General features: G+C 47.9%; 2 protein-coding genes across 6 annotated transcripts in view; one reads left to right on the top strand and one right to left on the bottom strand.

Moving 5' to 3' along the window:
- Positions 1-1,749: 1,749 nt before the first annotated feature.
- On the bottom strand, positions 1,750-8,853 carry CYB5D2 (cytochrome b5 domain containing 2). Of its 4 annotated transcripts, none has more exons than XM_074974785.1 (4): positions 8,701-8,853; positions 7,972-8,112; positions 6,355-6,538; positions 1,750-3,212 (listed from the first exon to the last, which is right to left on the bottom strand). In XM_074974785.1, exons 2-4 carry the CDS (start codon positions 8,024-8,026, stop codon positions 3,002-3,004), a joined length of 450 nt encoding a protein of 149 aa, XP_074830886.1. In that variant the 5' UTR covers positions 8,027-8,112; positions 8,701-8,853; the 3' UTR covers positions 1,750-3,001. The 4 variants fall into 4 exon arrangements, with proteins under 4 accessions (XP_074830886.1, XP_074830887.1, XP_074830885.1 ...); XM_074974786.1 differs by having other exon boundaries at positions 8,758-8,828; XM_074974784.1 differs by lacking the exon at positions 8,701-8,853 and adding an exon at positions 8,435-8,692.
- A 290-nt stretch (positions 8,854-9,143) lies between these two features.
- ZZEF1 (zinc finger ZZ-type and EF-hand domain containing 1) overlaps positions 9,144-14,487 on the top strand; it is an 81,620-nt gene continuing 76,276 nt past the window's right edge. For both annotated transcript variants that reach the window (XM_074974782.1, XM_074974783.1), the window contains exon 1: positions 9,144-9,503. In XM_074974782.1, coding sequence (XP_074830883.1) covers positions 9,144-9,503 — 360 coding nt within the window. The remainder of the gene's footprint in view (positions 9,504-14,487) is intronic.

Consider the following 14,487-nt stretch of genomic DNA (forward strand, 5'->3'; position numbering starts at 1 on the left):
TTCTAACTGACACCTTTGCCCTGCCCCTTCTCTGAGGCCTTGCCCCACTCACTTCATCCCCTCCCTCTGTTGCTCACTTTCACCAGGTTGGGGGAGGGTCCCTTTTAGACCAAGTTGTCTGGTTGAAAACCAGATGTCTGATTCATGATGCAATTTCTAAGCTAGCTATTATGGATTTCATAGTGCACTCAGCAGCCTCCAACCTACACTCAGATGAAATGTCTGTCACTAGTTAAAATCTGTGGGTTTTTTGTTTTTAATTGATCAACTCAGCCTTAGGCCACAGTTTTCCCCTGAAGAACTATTGCACAAGTACTTGAAAGGATCTTACTGCTTCCTTTCTTTATACAATTCCTGGTCTTTTGTGGCACTTAATTAACTGGTTATTAATCTCACTCCTGTCCTCAGTTGTCACTAGGATACAATACTAAGGCTCTTAAGGAATCTCTGATTATTTCTCCTCTCTAAAAGCAGGAAGGGCTGTACAGCTGACTCCTCCTACAGTAATGTGTATGTTACAAGGTTTAGTCAGGTGTTCAGCATTAGTGATTTACTGTCTGCCTTGTTCAGCTGTACCTTTTTGGAAGCCTGCTTCCAAACTGTCTCCAGTCCTGTTTCTTGTTAGTTGCCCCTGGGGGTGGGGCAAAGATTAACACAGTTCTACTCAGCTGTAAAAAATGGCTTTCTGCTGCAAACCAACCTCCCCCCCCCCCCTTTTTTTTTTGGCAATGATATAATGAAATGCCATAGGCTTCCCAGTATGCAATTTTATACTGCACTGGGTTAATAGCAGCAGGTCCCCATGGGGACTAGGTTATCAGTTAACCCAGGGAGAGACTTGCAGGTTTATTTCACCCCATCAGCTTGAGCTGCTTATCTTCTGCAAAACATTTCCCTGAGACTGAAATGAAAATCTCAGTACAACAGTCTGCCATTAGACACCTCACTACAGCTACCATGAGAAAGGCAAGCAATATAAGTAACTCACTGTTACGGTATGTAATGTTTTGGACAACCTGTCTCTATTTCAGTTGTCCGTTATATAAAGTTCACATTCTGTGGGTCATGGGAGAAAATGAATTACCCTTATCTGGATGTTACAATCTAAAGTTACCTTCAGTCCTCCAACATCTGAAGTGTCCTTTGTTTGAAATGTGCACCAGAAATCTTGTATCACAAATGGAAGAAAATGCAAAATGTGGAAATTCCTTTTGAAGCATTTTGTTTTAATTTTGCATTACTGTCCTAGGCCAAGTAAGGAGGATTATCTTTTTTCCAATGGTAGGTTGCCATTTTCAGGGAGACTGCATCGTAGTACTCTTATCACTACAAGGACCATGACTGTCCATTGTCATTTGCAGTTTAGTGAAGATTTTGCAAAGCTTGCTGCACTGAAGTCTAATTTGGGCACATCATAAATTTAAAAATCTAGGGCTACATTCAGCACCATAAGACATGTTTCAGAGCCACATCCTAAGGGAGTTTTGCCCCTGTAACATAAACAAGGTAGTTTCAGCTACTTGTTTCCTTTCCAGCAGATCTAAGGTGTATTAACTTCAGCTTCCCAATAGCTTTGGGAGGTGGCAAGAAGCTTATTAGAAGCTTCAAGCCTAGGAGACAGAAGTACCATAAAACTTAGAGGCGAGGCAACACAACTAGAAAAACAACCTTTAATAAATTTATAAACCACAACCATATTTATTGCTGTACACCATTTAAAAAAAGCCAGGCTCTAGTGAACCTGGTGTGCTAGCTCTAAATCTTGGGGTACATAGCATGTTTTTTAAGTGAGTTCTTGAATACTACTTTGCTGTCTTCTGCTCAGTCACTAGTGACTTGCACTAGTTAACCATTTTGTGGTGGAGGGGAAAGAACTGGGCAAGGGAGACAGGAAGCTTTCTTCTTTTGTAAAACAGTTTAATGCACTAATTTGTACAGAGTAGCCCTGCACAGAATAACAGTACTAATTTGCATTAGTATTTAGGCAACACACAACACTATTGGATTTGCAAATTAGAACACCACGTGGGTTCGGTCTTTTCAAAGACCTGATTTCTGCCCTAAGGCCTTTACAATCTAATTAGAGACAATGCAACATGTAGAGGTAGTAAATGAGAGTAAGGGAGGAGGAAAGATGGATTATAGTAGTAAAATCATTTACCTGCCTGTGGATCACTTTCATGGTTCAGTTAGAACAGGTGACTCATGGCTTGTAAGTATTATGGAAATAGCAAGTCATAGGAAGCATTTGGAGGGAGACGATAGAGAAGGTCTTGGTATACCTTAATGTTTCCTGTACCCAAAGAATGGTAGAAACACCAAATGCATCACCTACTGTCCTGAGTTCATTTGACAAGTGTAGCTTTTGGATAGTTTAAACCATACAGGCTACTAGATGTTTAACAGCATGACTACAGAAGTAACTGAAGCCTTTGCAGTGCTAAGTCATTTCTCAACAAGTTGGTGGTGGTATGTGAAGATTAGTGAGTATTAGCACAACTCTGGTGTAAGAAGAGCCATGTTGTGATGGGACAGAAGAGAGGTGGGCTGGTTTGTATGCTCATCCGTGAAAATGGGTCTGCAGCGTAGTGGTGTGCTAGCTCAGAACTCACCACACATGAGCTAGTACACCCATCGGCACCATTCCATACATACATCTACTTGATTGCAGAAGAAAATTTTTTTCTTGACAAACTTAAGTACCAATGCACCAACAACACGCTACAGAAACAGCTATCAGCAAAGATGATTTTCTGCTTTAACATTTTCTTTACCATGCTCCCTCTGTCTCAGATTTCCATTGCTTAAACTGGCATTTTTGCATGGCGTTTACATATACTCCAAGAATAATTTATACAAACTGATTCCTGTTTAAGTCTCCCTGGTCTTAGATACCAGAGAATCCACCGTGCAGCTAAAAACATGCATTTTTTTATTGTACCTAATCAACTATTTCATTTTAGGACAATAAATGCATATCCAGTCCAACATGGCTATTCCCTTAATCTTTTAACACACACCAGTCAGCTAGTGTATAGCATCCCTTGTATTCTTGCAAGTTAGGATTGTCCAAGTCACCTCTGTCACTGTGCTCAGAATCCCATTGTCCAGAGGGAGGTCCAGTAGTTCTTACACACACACATTGACTGTCCCTGAAACCAGGCTTGTACAGCTCCCTGGGGACTCCAATCCAGTCTCTGTTCACTCCCCCACTAGGGACAGAAGAATATGATCAAATACAAGTTAACAGCTTAAATCAACCCATATTTCCCACCCTCAGCTGAGTGGGAGACCCTTCTGAAGGAGGGGCGGGGGGCAACTACACATACACTGAAACCTGGGCTAAGCATTTCCAGAAGCCAGCAACCTTATTATCCAGCATCCACAAGCTTTCTGGTAACTTTTGTTGGACCTACTGAGCAACACGTTGTTGGCTGGACCCTGTAAAGTAAGTTTCACTCTGGGTACTCTCACCCAGCAAAGAGCAAATGACTAACATTCATCCTTTATTTCTCCATTTCTTAAAATCCCCCCAAACACCACAAGAATAGCCATACTGGGTCAGACCAAAGGTCCATCCAGCCCAGTATCCTGTCTCCTGACAGTGGCCAATGCCAGGTGCCCCAGAGAGAGTGAACTTAACAAGTAGTGATCTAGTGATCTCTCTCCTGCCATCCATCTCCGCCCTCTGACAAACAGAGGCTAGGGATACCATTCCTTACCTATCCTGGCTAATAGCCATTAATGAAATTAACCTCCATGAATTTATCCAGTTCTCTTTTAAACCCATTATAGTCCTAGCCTTCACAATTTCCTCCTGCAAGGAGTTCCACAGGTTGAGTGCGTGTTGAGTGAAGAACTTCCATTTGTTTTAAACCTGCTACCCAATATTTTCATTTGGTGGCCCCTAGTTATATTATGGGAACAAGTACATAACTTTTCCTTATTCATTTTCTCCACACCACTTAAGATTTTATATACTTCTATCATATCATGAACAGCAGACACCCCTCCCCACCTTTCATATTCTTGTGGATAAACTCTCTTGCAATAAAACAATGCCTTTTATTATGTATACCATGGACTCCTGTGCTGAAGTTACTAAACAAAAGGTCAACTTAATATACTATTGCCTCTTCTCAGGCCTCGTACTGCAAGATGCAAAGTTCCTTAACAGCTGTGTTTTTTTAAACAGGAGCTGAATGCACTGAACACCATCCAGTATTGCGTCTAAACATTACCCACAGGAAAATGCTATGGGCCTCAATTCAATAGCACGCTGGAACATAGAGAATCCTAGAAATGTAGGATGGGGAAAGGACCTCAATAGGTCATCTAGTTCAGGCCCCAGCACTAATATAGGACTGAAGCCTACTCTACACTCCAGAGCTAGGTCAACATAAGGCAGCTTACATCTACCTAACTGTCTACACTACAATAGTGCTCCTGCCACTGTAAGTCACCCAGAACATCAACATGACTCCACTTCTGAAAGAGTTCTAGGACTTAGGCCAATGGAATTAGGGCAACAGGGTCCCTGTATTCCCTGTGTTACTTCCATTGCTTGTTAGCTGTCAGTCCCCAGGTAGGGCTCCGGCTGTCAGTGCCCCACAATGCCCCACTTCAGTCAGTGGAAGCACTGCTGGTGAGGATGCACACAGCTGACAGAAGAAGCACAGTGTGCACATGAGCCATGGTTTTAATTACTGTGGTAGCTGTACATCAACTTAAGTTGACTTAATTTTTAGTGTAGACAGGCCTGAAGTATTAGACAAACACTCATCCAGGATGATCTAGATAACATGTTCTTAAAAATCTCCAGTGTGACTGAGATTACATAACATCCCTAGGTAATATGTTCCAGTTCTTAACTACCCTTACAGTTAGGAAGTTTTCCCTAATGTCTACGTTAAATCTCCCTTGCTGCAATTTAAGCCTATTACTTCTTGTTTTCCTTGACTACTGAGGACAGGACAAGTACCCTCCTCTTGATAAAAACTTTTACATACTTGAAGACTTATGTCCCCCTCAGTCTTCTCTCCTCCAGGCTAAACAAACCCCTTCTTTTCAATATTTCCTCATAGGTCATGTTTTCTAGACCTCTAATCATTTTTGTTGCTCTCCACAGAACTTTCTCCAATTTGCGCCTCTCTTTTTAATTTAAAAATCAAGTGCTTAAGGGCTATGTGTACATTTCTGTAAATAGAGAAAAATGCGTCTTGCCCTTTGGCTCTGGTATCTGTGGCAGTGTGTGTTTCTCTGCTGATTTTTATTAGAATGCAGTTCATGCTGGTTACATCTGCCAAACTTCAAATGAATTTTGTCAGACAGATACTGTCTCCAACATTCGCTACATGGGCTGAACTGCTGGGAAACTGCAACCTTCATTTTGTACTAATGCTTCCATCAGATCCTTGCAACTGGTTTCAGTTGTCGGAATTGCTGCTCACACACAGGTATCAACTCGCCTACTCAGACTGCTATCTTTAGGTAAAAAGCCCCAACAGAATAGTAGTTAGTATAAACAGCATTTTACATACTACACAGTAGAATCTTAAAGTTAGCTGCTGTACTTTCTAAGTTTAAGGTCTCTGAAGATACCACTTCCCAGGCTATGTTAATGCTAATACAGAATTCCTACCCATTCTACTAAGCTGAGGCTTGCCAGAGTGAGCAAGTACTTAGAAGGCTCTGACTTCCACAGTGCTGTACAAGGGCCTTGCTAAGCAATACTTGCAACACTCCTGTGTGTTAGATGTAATTCACTGACAAAAAAGCTTTGCTACAATTGGGCACCCTTAATTCTGTGTTATCTCAGCCCACCCAGAATGAGAGTTCAGCAAAACTCAAAAACTTCTTAGAATTAGGAATGGACGAGTTAAGCTATTTCAAATTTCAAGAAAAGAGGCTCAGCCCACTTCCCCAAGAGGCACCGGGACCCTCTGGTCTCAACTCACATGAGGGGAGCAGGGAAAGGGGCTCAGACCCCCCACCTCAAGGAACAGGGGAGGGGAGAATGTGGGGAGGATCCAAGTAACCCCTTGCAGGTTTTAGAGCACTTAGCATCAACCTGCAAACAGAAAGGAGTTCTTAGCTATAGCAGAGTTCTCCCTCTGCTATAGTTTACTTAGCTATCTCATCTGTCGGATGGGGATAAGAGGTTAAGTGGCCACACACTTATACAAAACAATCATCTTTGCTGCCTGGCCAAACCACACCAAAAATGATTTCCACTGGATCTGTGCCAAAACTGTCTGTGGTACTTAGACCAGCGTAGATAAGGTCTCAGATCAGAGATGTCAAGGTGCTTGGCGCTGCAGAGTCCGACCACACCAGGAGGAAGGCAATGTTTACCTTTGTTTGGAACACCAGAATCTGCTGCCACTGGTTGAGCTCCATTCAGAGTTACAGGGAGGGAACTGCTTCTTCTCATCGTTTTGTCCATTGAACTTCAGCACTTCTTCGATGACAGCCTTGGCCTGTTCCAGAGCTTTTGTGGGGGCCCCATTTTCATCATAGAATCTTCCTACCAGTTTGCCTTTTGAGGGAACAAAAAGAGCCACTAAGACCGTAGCATTTTTTTAAAAATGCCTCAAAAAGCTCTAGGAACCCTATCAAAAGCAGCATACTGTATTATGTAAGTGCTACTTTGGGAAATCCCACATATGTTGTTTTAGAAATAACATAATTAAGTGTCCACAACTTAGTCCCTTCTGACCAGGAATCTCAAAACATTTTACAAACATTAACATATAGACATGATGGAGATAATGAATTAAGCCTATTTTACAGATGGAGAAACTGGCACAGATGTTAAATCACACACTGAAGATCAGCAATAGAATCCAAGAGGACTGATTGTTAAGACTCTTATCTAACCACTAGACAACACTGCTTCCCACATTATAGTCTTTTCTCACAATACTGCTCCTGAAATGTCAAATAGATTTCTGTCAGACTATTCTTACTGTTGCAATTATATTACATTTGTGTAGCAGTAGAAAATAAAATTTACACTCCTCATTTAATTCCCTTCTTGTTGCAATGCTCCCCAAACCCAATTACTTGGCTAATGTACAGAGTAAGATGGATGTACACATAATGGATCCTGGTGTCAATGGGACAAATTTCTGGAACACAGGAGATTTCAGATACTTTGAGAACATTAGTCACTATATCCAGCGTGAAAAAAGATGAATTGATCAGAAATAAAAACCAGGTTTACAATTGTTGTGTGTGAAGGTAAGGTTACAGAAGTCAGTCTACATTTTCAGCCAACAGCTCAGGGAAGCTCTAGTTTATCTAAATGAAAAGGTCAATCCTCTTGCCTAATTCCTTTAGTCACAAATACAAGAGTCATGGTTGAGTTCCATCATGTATTCCTGGCTAAGTGTAAACAGGTCCGAGATAAAATATGTTTGCTGTGAGCAAACAGTCTCACTGAACTCAACAGGATTATTCAGATGCGTGTTTATAGGACTGGGACTCAAACATACCCATTTTCCTTCAACTCTCTCTCCCACCTGTTACAAGCTTCTTAGGAGGAATAATCAGCAAATTTGGTATATTCTTCTAAACTACAAACAGACTTTTGGTACATCACTCTCTTCTACTTTCTGTAGCATATTACAATTCAGGAATTAAAAGAGTTTGGTGCAGCTTTTAGCTCTCTGTCTTCACTACTGATATGGACCACATTAATGTCCTACCTGCTTCAAAGGAAATTTTTTGCTGCTTTGCATGTGGTAGCCCAAACTGTAACTTTGTAATACTAAAAGAATGCTTTCCTTGGAATAATAACACAGCTAGAGAAGCGAGACAATTGGCCGGCCCATTACTCTATGGATGCAAGTGTGTCCCTGCTCATCTGCTACAGTATTAAGCGTTGATTATATAAACCAAACAAGGCTTCTGAGGATTAAGCCAGGTATGCTGCTATATTACTACTCTGCTATGCTACAGATCACGTACCAACACAAATGTAGTTCTCGCCGTAGAAAGAGAGCCAGTTTTGTATCGTCAACATTTCTGATGGAGATAACCCAGAAACATCATCCACAAGGCCGGTGGGGGTGAAATCTCCCGTCACAAAAGCCCTGGAGGCATCTTTCCCTGTAGGACAGGCATGATGAGCATCCAGCTGGGATAGGCTTCGGCTCGTGGGTGCACAGACGGACACCGCCCCCCGACGAGCTAAGGATCCGCTCTGTAATCCACAGCGCGCCCCTTGCCCCCCGTTTCAGCCAAAGAGGCCGACAACCTACCTGCCCCCGGCTACGGGATCCATACGGGACTGCGGGGGGTGGGCTGGCTCCAACCCTGCCGCCAGCAGGAGCAGCGGGGCTCTGGGCCTGCCCCACGGGGGAAGCGGGGGGGGGGGGGAACCCAGTGGCATGGGGTGTTCTCCCCGGGATCCCGCGCCGACAGGGGATACCTGCGAAGACACTGTAGGCCCCCCCCGGCCCGTAGTGCTTGTGCCCCCGGCGCACGTCGAACACCTGCCCTAGCACCGCCAGGTAGAGGCCGGGGCCGCCCTGCGCGCCCGTGTAACGCGCGAGCTCGGCGGGGCTCAGCAGCCGGCCCCGCCCGGAGAAGAAAGGGAGCGGCCAGGAGCTGGGATCGAGCCCGAGGCCGAGCAGCCAGGCGGCAGCCACGCCCAGCGCGGGAACCACGAGCCCCCCTAGCCCCATCGAAGCCTGCCTTGAAGGGACTGCAGCCGCCCGTAATCAAAATGGCGGGAATGGCAGCTGGCCTCACCCCGTTTCTTCAAGGGTGCGTTCAGCCGCCATTTTGCCCGCGGGCAAGTACTTTTTGCCTTAGCTTTTACGACGCTTGTGTCGCTTTACGGCGGCGCGTTGTCGCTGGTTGTGTCACGACGACCGCACTCGTCAAATTACGGCAGTGTGGCAACGGCGCCGCCTTCACCCCGAGGACGCCCCTCGCTTTACGGTAATTTGGTAAAAACGCCGACGGGGTGCTGGTTTTACGACGCCGGCTGTCGCTTGGCGGCTGTGTGACTCCCCTCCCTCCGGGATTGACAGGTGTCGGGCGGCCGGGGGAGGTTGCTGACTAAGCCGGGTCGGTCGGAGGCGGCGGCTGCGCGAGGCCTGAGGCCGCCGCCGGCAAGAGCGCGCTCCTGGTCCATGGGGAACGTGGCGAGCCACAGCAGCGAGGAGGAGGAGGAGGGGGCCGAGGAGGAGATGGAAGGGACGGCGGCAGCCGAGCAGCCCGGGGCTGCCTCCTGGGCTGGGCTGGGCCCGCTCCCTCCGCTGCCGCCGGCCACGGTGCTGCTGGAGCAGGCCCGGCTGCGAGAGGCCACAGCCCGGCTGCGGGAGGCCGCCCTGCCCGAGTCGCTGGTGTCCCGCCACCACAGCACCCTGGTGCGCTGGCTGGAGGAGCGGCTGGGCCGCGGCGAGGAGGCCGTCAGCCTGGAGCAGTTCTGCGAGGTGCTGGAGAGCCGCGCCTCGGGGCCGGCGGCCGGGGCCCGCAGCGAGAGCGAGGAGGTGAGGGCGGGGAGGGGCAGGAGGAGGGGGTAGGTGGGGAGGGAGTGACTGAGGAGGGTGAGGGAGGGGTGGGGTGGGAAGGCAGGGACGGATGTGGGGGAGGGAGTGACTGATTGGAGAGGCGGGATGAGGGGGTAGGTGGGGAGGGAGTGACTGATCGGGGGGGAGGGATGGGGTGGGAAGGCAGGGACGGATGTGGGGGTGGGATGAGGGGGGGCGGGATGAGGGGGAAGGTGGGGAGGAAGTGATTGATCGGGGGGGGGTGGGAAGGCAGGGATGGATGTGGGGGTGGGATGAGGGGGGAGGGAGTGTGATTGGAGGGGCGGGATGAGGGGGTAGGTGGGGAGGGAGTGACTGATCGGTGGGTGGGGTGGGGTGGGAAGGCAGGGACGGGTGAGGGAGGGGTGGGGTGGGAAGGCAGAGACGGATGTGGGGATGGGATGAGGGAGGGGTAGGGAGGGAGTGACTGATCGGGGGGGGGGGGTCTGAAGTAACTAGATGGAGATCAGTGTTGAGGGTGCTGCAGTGGGGGAGATGAGCTAGAGAGAGGTGCAGGCAGTGGGAGGATCAGGATAGGCTGAGAGAAATAGGAATGGAGGAAGGCTGAAGGGGTTTATGTAACAAAGTGGTGCTTGGGGCATTGGGAGCTAGCTGAGTGCACAGGAGCGGGGCTGGGAGTTGTATGGGGATGGGGGGGAGTCATGTGATGACTGGGGTTAGTGAGGGAAATGGGGAAGTTGTGGTGACACTGGGGTTACAGAGGATGTTAGTGAGTGGAGGTTGTGGTGGGCGGGAGGACTGGGGCTGAGGAATAGATTAAAGGCAGTGAAAGAGTTTGGACAATGGGGGATTGCAGGAACATTAGGGTAACTATGGGGGCCAATAGGATTAGAGGTAGTTCCAGGGGCTAGGGATCATCAGATGCATTTGGGGGTTATGTGTGGGCTAGAGGAGCTGTGATGGGAGGGAACAGGTGGGACAATGAGGGCACTGGGATGAGGGAGAAGAACCGGAGGAGCATATAAGGAACTATGGAGTGTAGGGATTGGGAGGATCAGAAGAGGCCAGAGAAGAATAGGAAGTGGTATAAGAGGAAATGCTGCACAGATATTTGTAGCACCACCTTTATACATCTAGCCAGCTGTGTAGTAGCTGGGTCTGCCAAGCGCTCACTGTGGCCTTTCTTCCTGATGTTGTCATGCTTTCTCTCCACCCAAAATGGCAAAACAATTATATCATATGATTTTTTTTTAGAAATGATGGTTTCTTAGGCTATGGAAACTAGCTAGTCTTTCTAGTCTGTACAGCTGAAGGCACATCTCTGGAGTTATAACTGGAAAGTATTGTATGTTCTAAATGTAAATGAACCGACAGAGGGCTTGAGAAATATAATTACTAACCAATAGTGAAATTTATCTGGTGAGTAACAGAGACCTCTTTAGCAGTTGCTCCATTCTTAGGCCTTGTTTACACTAAGTTTTTTTTTGTTTGTTTGTTTTTGCAAATATATAAATCTGGTATTGTTATCAATGATGGTAGCACTAGTGTAGACAGGCTGTCATGATATTTTCCATTTTTTTTAGACCTGTATTGAGCAAGGTTAGATGGATGATATTTAAATCACTTACGACTGCTGGGTACTCTACCTACGCTAGCACTTTCGTTGCTGCTATCTCTAGTGGAGAGGAATTATTGGAAGAATGCCTAGTGCTATTCCTGTGGGAATTCTGCACCACTGCGCGCACACAGAATTCATGTCCCCCAAAGATTTTTGTTTGTTTGTTTGTTTCCTTGCAGAATAATAGATTCTGATGGGGAAGCAAAGATAAGCCACTAGAGGAGTCATGCGCCTCTCCCTGGCAGCCATTCTGAGTGGGCATGTCGGTTCGGGCAGCTGGGAGAGATGTAAATCACTGTCTGAGGAGGAGGCAGGGCTGGGCGTGCGTGCGAGACTTTGTCCCTCTTGCTTGCTATCGCGGTGCACCTGCTGTGGAGGGGCAGGCCCCGGGGTGTTACTGGGACAGGCAGGTCAGGTGCAGCCTCACTGCCAAGTCTGTGTCCCAGGGGGTGGGCTACAGGGTGGTCTCCCACCTCTGTGCAGCCGGTTGCCTGCACTCCCCACTGGGAGGCAGTTTCAGTGCACACCCCTTGCCTCCATTGCTATGCACACCCTGCAGAGGCATGGGGCTGACACAAACAGCAGTGGGGAAGCCGCTGTGAGCCTTGGCCAGGGTGCCATTTAGGGAGGGCAGGGGGGCACCTACCCCCCTCCAGTTTTGTACCAGAGGTCTTCTCGTGGCGCATGCCCCAGGCAGAGTTCTTTCTTGCAGCACTGCACAGGCAGGTTCCTCTCCTCCAGGAGCTGGGGTTCTCTGACTATGTCTCTCATGGTTAGTTTCCTCTGCTGTGTTAGGGCCTCTGGGGGAGGGGCAGGCAAGGATTCAGGGTGAGAGGGGGGGAACATAGGGTACCCTCTAGTGGGTGGGGGAAGCATAGGGTAACCTGTGCTGGTGGTGGGTCACAAGGGAGCACAGGAGCCCCAATGGTTGGTGGGCCGGGGGGGGGGTAGAAGCAGAGGGTCCCCATTGGTGGTGGTGGGGGGGAAGCAGAGGGTCCCCAGTGGTGGGAGGTATTGGAGCCTGGGGGTGCCAGTGTGATGGGAAAGGGAGCCAGTTTCCAGGGGAAGGGAGAGGTGAGGGCATAGGGCTATGCCCTGAGGGAGGGGACAGTGAGTGTGGGAGGAGCAGCTGAGGGGGCACAGTTCCTGGGGCAAGGGTCCCAAGGGAGGGGGAGCTGAAGAAGGATGGGAAACTAGGAGCAACTAAGTGAGTCTTGGGGTCTGTTTGCCCTCAGAGAAGTAGGGAGCACCCTCACCTCTCCCTGAGAAAAGACCAGGGACAGACTAAGCTAATGCATACTCTCAACTGACTAATCTGCTCTCTGCCTTCCTCCCCATCTCTCCTACTTCAGGGTACTTATACCTTGATCCTGAAATGAGGATCCATGTGGACGCAGAAGGTTGCTTTAACTCTACTCCTGGGGGAATCTTTTTTGTTGTCTGTATGGAAATAAATTACCTGATCGCAGGATGTAAAAAAAAAAAAAAAAAAAAAAAAATCAGAGCGTCAAGAAGTATATTTGAAAATCTCACCTATATATTGTTACCCTAAGCAATTAGGATAGAATAGCTGTCAGCAGATCAAGCCTATTACTCTCAGGAGCTGTAAGTGTCTACTTAAACAGTAGTGGGCTAAACATATTCTTATATGGGATTCTGGAAGCTACAAATATAATTCCAGGTTTACTGCTGGGTGGAAGTGTCATTAAGTGATTTCAGGGTGTGTGTTTGATTCTTCATATTCAGGGCATGCCCTGTTAACAGCATAAAAACTGCTTGCTCCCAATATTAATAAGGATACACTATCTTTTGACTTCAAAGGTCAGGAGAAAATGTCTTATTAAGATAACAGTGGGTTGACTCTGAACTGTACTTTGAACTCTGTTTTGACAATCTGAGTAATGTTTGATAAAGTTAATTCCCACTGTATTGTTCCACTCAGAAACAAAGTTCTAAGTTTCTTGCTTTGCTTTTGCACTTAATGCCATAACCTCACTACCACTGAAACTGTGCTAGCAACAGTGTTTGATCATTGTTGCTAACACATTCTCAGCTGTAGGAAAAACTGAAATCTCTAACACTCCAACTGAAACTGGGCTATGTGCCATAGAGATGCTGTCAAGGCTTTTAGGCTCCTTATTTTAGGCTTCATCTTCTGGAGTCTACCTAGTTTAATGACAGGTTTCAGAGTAACAGCCATGTTAGTCTGTATTCGCAAAAAGAAAAGGAGTACTTGTGGCACCTTAGAGACTAACCAATTTATTTGAGCATGAGCTGCGATGAAGTTTAAGTAGGTAATGGTTACTTGGCTAGCTATCTTGAGCTAACTAGTTATTTCAAGTGGTCTCCAACATTTTTACACACAAGATCACTTTTTGAATTTAAGATCAACCCAGGATCTACCCTGCCCCCTCCCCGAGGCCCCACTCCACTTACTCCATTCCTCCCTCACTCACTTTCACCAGGCTGGGGCAGGTGGTTAGGGTGCGGGAGGGGGTGCAGGCTCTGGGCTGGGGCCGAGGGGTTTGGAGTGTGGGAGGGGAGCTCTCAGCTGAGCCTGGGGCAGTGGGTTGAGTGCAAGCTCTGGGAGGGAGTTTGGGTGCAGGGGTCATATGGTCACACTGCACCTAATCTCATAGAATCCATTGGACATTTCATGAGTTTTACTTTTTATTAGTGTCATTTCTGGTTTATAGATCCAAAATCCTTCAGGGATTGGTCACAAATCAGTGTAATGGTCTCAACTGTTGGGTGTGCATTGGCTGAGCCTGGGGCAAGGGATTGGGGTGCAGGAGTGAGGGGTGCAAGCTCTGGGAGGGAGTTTGGGTGCAGGAGGGGGCTTCAGGCTGGGACAGAGTGTTGGGGTGCAGGAGAAGGTGAGGGGTGTGGGCTCTGGGAGGAAGTTTGGTGCAGGAGGGGGTTCTGGGCTGGGGAGGGGGTTAGGGTCCATGAGGGGGTGTGGGCTCTGGGAGGGAATTTGGTGCAGGAGGGGGCTCTGGACTGGGGCTGAGGGTTGGGATGCAGGAGGGGGTACGAGGTGCAAGCTCCGGCTGGGAGGCACTTACTACAAGTGGCTCCCAGTTTGCCTGCCCTAGTCCCGGCATCATGCCGCTCCTGAAAGCAGCTGGCTGATGGCATGCCTCTGCGGCCCCTCGGGGGAATGGGGCCATCGGGTCTCCATGCTCTGCCTGCGCCCACAAGCGCCTCCCCCGCAGTTCCCATTGGCCAGTTCCTGGCCTGAGCCCTGCTGTGCTGTCGAACTTTTAGCGGCTGGGGATCAAGATTGACTGGCAGAGGCTCCAGGATCGACCAGTCAATTGCGATGGATGGGTTGGTGACTACTGCTCTAATGTTATTTTTAAAGAC

Source organism: Natator depressus, chromosome 17 (genome assembly GCF_965152275.1).
Source record: "Natator depressus isolate rNatDep1 chromosome 17, rNatDep2.hap1, whole genome shotgun sequence".
NCBI lineage: Eukaryota > Metazoa > Chordata > Testudines > Cheloniidae > Natator > Natator depressus.

Excerpts from the sequence above, each read along its gene's own strand:
- CYB5D2 (XM_074974784.1), bottom strand. The coding sequence starts at position 8,690 with ATGGGGCTAGGGGGGCTCGTGGTTCCCGCGCTGGGCGTGGCTGCCGCC. Across the intron at positions 8,113-8,434 it reads GGCCTACAGTGTCTTCGCAG|GGAAAGATGCCTCCAGGGCT; the intron begins GTATCCCCTGTC and ends CCTGTCCTACAG. Across the intron at positions 6,539-7,971 it reads CGAGAACTACATTTGTGTTG|GCAAACTGGTAGGAAGATTC; the intron begins GTACGTGATCTG and ends TTCCCTCAAAAG.